The 2787-nt window shown below is 37.0% G+C and overlaps 1 protein-coding gene across 1 annotated transcript; it reads left to right on the forward strand.

Moving 5' to 3' along the window:
• Positions 1-779: 779 nt before the first annotated feature.
• LOC128200473 (uncharacterized) lies at positions 780-1519 on the forward strand. The gene has a single exon (XM_052894006.1). The coding sequence runs from the start codon at positions 879-881 to the stop codon at positions 1176-1178; it is 300 nt and encodes a 99-aa protein (XP_052749966.1). The 5' UTR covers positions 780-878; the 3' UTR covers positions 1179-1519.
• The last annotated feature ends 1268 nt before the right edge of the window (positions 1520-2787 follow it).

The raw sequence follows: 2787 nt of genomic DNA on the forward strand, positions 1-2787 counted from the left end.
CACGTGGAGGTCGACCTGATTATATTGCTAGCAATAGGCCTGGTAGTTTGCATTACTTATCCAAGCATTTAGGATGTAATTAAGTGCCACTAATTATTCATTAGCTTCGTCATTAGTACATAAAGTATTCTATGTGCTAGGTTAGGATATAATCAACACGTGTACCAAATTTCACTCAACTTTGATCAATAGTTTTTGTGTGAAAGAGTAATAAAAATTCCATCCATTCGTCCTTACTTTGCATTTATAATTTTAATAGAAAAGAACAATTGCACCGGTAGAATTGTGAAATGAACAATAGAAAGGATAAGTTACCTGTTTTAAATATCACTTTTTAAATCCATGCCAAAAGACTTACAAATTCCTAAGAAATCGCGGCCATTTTCCTCTCCGTTTATATTTCAAGGTAAAACGCGACAGGGAAACATAATCAAAGAAAAGTCATGACTCCTGTACGTGATTGATTAGTAAATAAATACAGTGTACGAACAGCTGGCATCCAAGGACCGTTCTAGCTAGATAAAGCATTCAAATTATATAGATAAGTACCTCTCATTGAATGCAACATGGACAAAATTACACCAATTAAAATTGGCATGCCAGTACACTGTACGTATGAAAATGTGGAAATTATATCATAATTGCTTACAGGCTCCTAGATATATTATTGTCATGAAACAAACGCGAGTAGACGCCGGCCCTACGGTCTGTGACGCGGGTGACGCCAGACAAAATGCACACAAGCCAATTTATAATACAGTTTGCGAGCCTATAAATAAGCGAGACGGAGCGCCGCCCCGCACTTTGCTTCGAGCGTTCGCAGTGATCGCATGTCCCAACGTTAAATTGAAATTCAAACTTTTCTCATAACATTGACAATGGTTGTGAAACTAGAAACTGTTGCCGCGTTGTACGCTGACGCCTACCCGGCATTACCGAAGTCTCGCCGCGATATGGAGTGCATAGCTACTGACTGTCCGAGGCGCCAGAAGCCTCGCTGCACTTCTTTGCCGGCAGTGGTGGAAGATGACTCCGAGGTGGAAGCATATAAACCTGAACCGAGGTCCTACATCCTGACCACTGAATTGAGAAGACAGAAGTCATTTTCGCCTCCACCCCGCCAGAAGATGCAACGGCAGCTGGCTCTACCCTCTCTATCTGAAGACGAAGAGCCTTGATCAACTCGTAAATGAAGTTGGAATGAAGTTTCGACGCTCCCTGCGGTCGGCAGTTCGTCGACTGTCGTTCTGCAAGGGACGAGGAGTGAACTGAAAGTGCACGTGGAGATTGATTAGGCACTAAGAAGTTACCCTATTGAGGGGCCCACTTCAATCGTGACTTCGTGAGTGATTCGGCAGTGTGATTACACAAGCAGTGCCAGAATGAAAAACATTTTGTGATGTGATACCAAAAAGTTACAGCTTTTGCCAAAGCATTATGATATCAATAATATAGGTGATAAGGTTAATAATAAGCAATACCTTTTTTTAAATGAAGAATAAATGTGTTTTTATATTTACCTATCTTCTATTATTTACAACCTTCACAAATTGGGTATGTACAATTTCTTGCACACGAGTCGAACTTAAATACATATCAATCGTAACGCTAAATGCCTCTGTGTAGATTAATTAACAATTCCTAGATGCGCATTTTAAGTGAGTTGTCCTCATTTTACAGAGCAGTAAGGTCGTGAATTATTTAGTCATGCTAGAGGGGGAGAGGCTTGTCTTTGACGCGAAGCGTAATTAACAATCAGAATTTATTAAGTCATTGCCTTATCAATGTAATTCAATACCTATTTACAACTCGTATCTCTTAAGTAGGTACAGTACGTATATGATAACAAATTTCTTATTGATAAAATGTCTTATCAGTCAAATGGATTGTTATTAAATAGATTAGGAATGTTCATTAAAGACGATGATAATGATTATTAGAGTAAAATCAAGTCAATTTCTATATAATTACTATTGCATTGGAATAATTGTCGAAATAATGACAAAGTATAGATATTTCACAATAGGTGGACTTATTCATGGAACTAATAACTAATTGGTAAATAAAAAAAAAAAATTGTAGATAGATAGATATTTAATTTATTTGCATTACTTACAGCACACAAATAATAAGACATGGATAGACATGCACAGTAAAAAAAAAAACAAAAAAAATACATATAAAAAAAGGTAAATACGTAAAAGTTACAATTTTTTCCTATCATTCGTGTGCTGTAGTAACACAAAATGGTCACAACTCAGTTTATTGCTTTGCCCTTAAAAGAGCAAAACACTGATATTCTGTTGTGGCCAAACACTAACTATTAATAAAAATCCTACTGATAACATGTTCTTGATACAAATCTACAAATTCTTTTATATTATCTATAGAGGACATAATGAACACTAATGCGATTTGTAATAAATAAATTAATATTTTAAGAATAACCAATATGACAGTCAAGTTTTTTTTTATTTTTTTTATACAACTTAGAATGGCAAACAAGCTGACGGAATATGGTAACCGTCGCCTATAGACATGAGTAGTATATGGACATAACAGAGTATACCGTTTCGCCCATGATACCCCCCATGCGTTGCCATTCCTGAGGACTCAGGTGTTATTCCTCTGTACCCAGTAAATTCACGCCATATTCGCCCACCCTTCAAACCCAAACACAGCCATGCAAACACAACTGCTTCACGGTTGAAACACGAATGGGACAGAGGTACCCAAGCAATCGACTTTTGTACAAACTCTCCGTCTAGTGAAGTATTGTTATGTAGT

The sequence above is a fragment of the Galleria mellonella genome, unplaced genomic scaffold, assembly GCF_026898425.1.
Source record: "Galleria mellonella isolate WM207_F2 unplaced genomic scaffold, CSIRO_AGI_GalMel_v1 utg184, whole genome shotgun sequence".
Classification (NCBI taxonomy): Eukaryota; Metazoa; Arthropoda; class Insecta; order Lepidoptera; family Pyralidae; genus Galleria; species Galleria mellonella.